This window comes from Penaeus monodon, chromosome 30 (assembly GCF_015228065.2).
Source record: "Penaeus monodon isolate SGIC_2016 chromosome 30, NSTDA_Pmon_1, whole genome shotgun sequence".
NCBI classification, from domain to species: Eukaryota; Metazoa; Arthropoda; class Malacostraca; order Decapoda; family Penaeidae; genus Penaeus; species Penaeus monodon.
Window position 1 is genome coordinate 11,532,327 of NC_051415.1, and position 302 is coordinate 11,532,628.

Sequence of the window (302 nt, forward strand, 5' to 3'; positions counted from 1 at the left end):
AAAAATGAAGGAAAGAGCATGAACCAAAATATATAGCAAGTTAAACAAGTAAATATAAAAAGAAAAATGCATCCAAAACAGACCTTTTTTAGAGAATCTGCCAAACTTATCAACTTCTCATTCTTCACTGTCTGAATCCACGTGCAGTAGTCCGTGATATAGAGCTGGTTGAGGAGGTATCTTGGCTCTGAATTATTGAATTCTCTTTGTATTTCAAGAAGACAGTGTAACACCTTTTTTCTTCCTGTTGAGTATACAAAAGATTGAGTTGCCAGGATTTGCATTTTTTTTTATACTTATTA

The 302-nt window shown here is 32.8% G+C and overlaps 1 protein-coding gene across 1 annotated transcript in view; it reads right to left on the reverse strand.

The window, feature by feature from the left end:
- The window catches only part of LOC119592520 (protein SHQ1 homolog), a gene marked incomplete in the record, with an annotated part of 9,852 nt that overhangs the window by 1,376 nt on the left and 8,174 nt on the right, over window positions 1-302 (reverse strand). Inside the window, 1 exon segment of the mRNA XM_037941373.1 lies at window positions 84-244. Coding sequence (XP_037797301.1) covers window positions 84-244 — 161 coding nt within the window.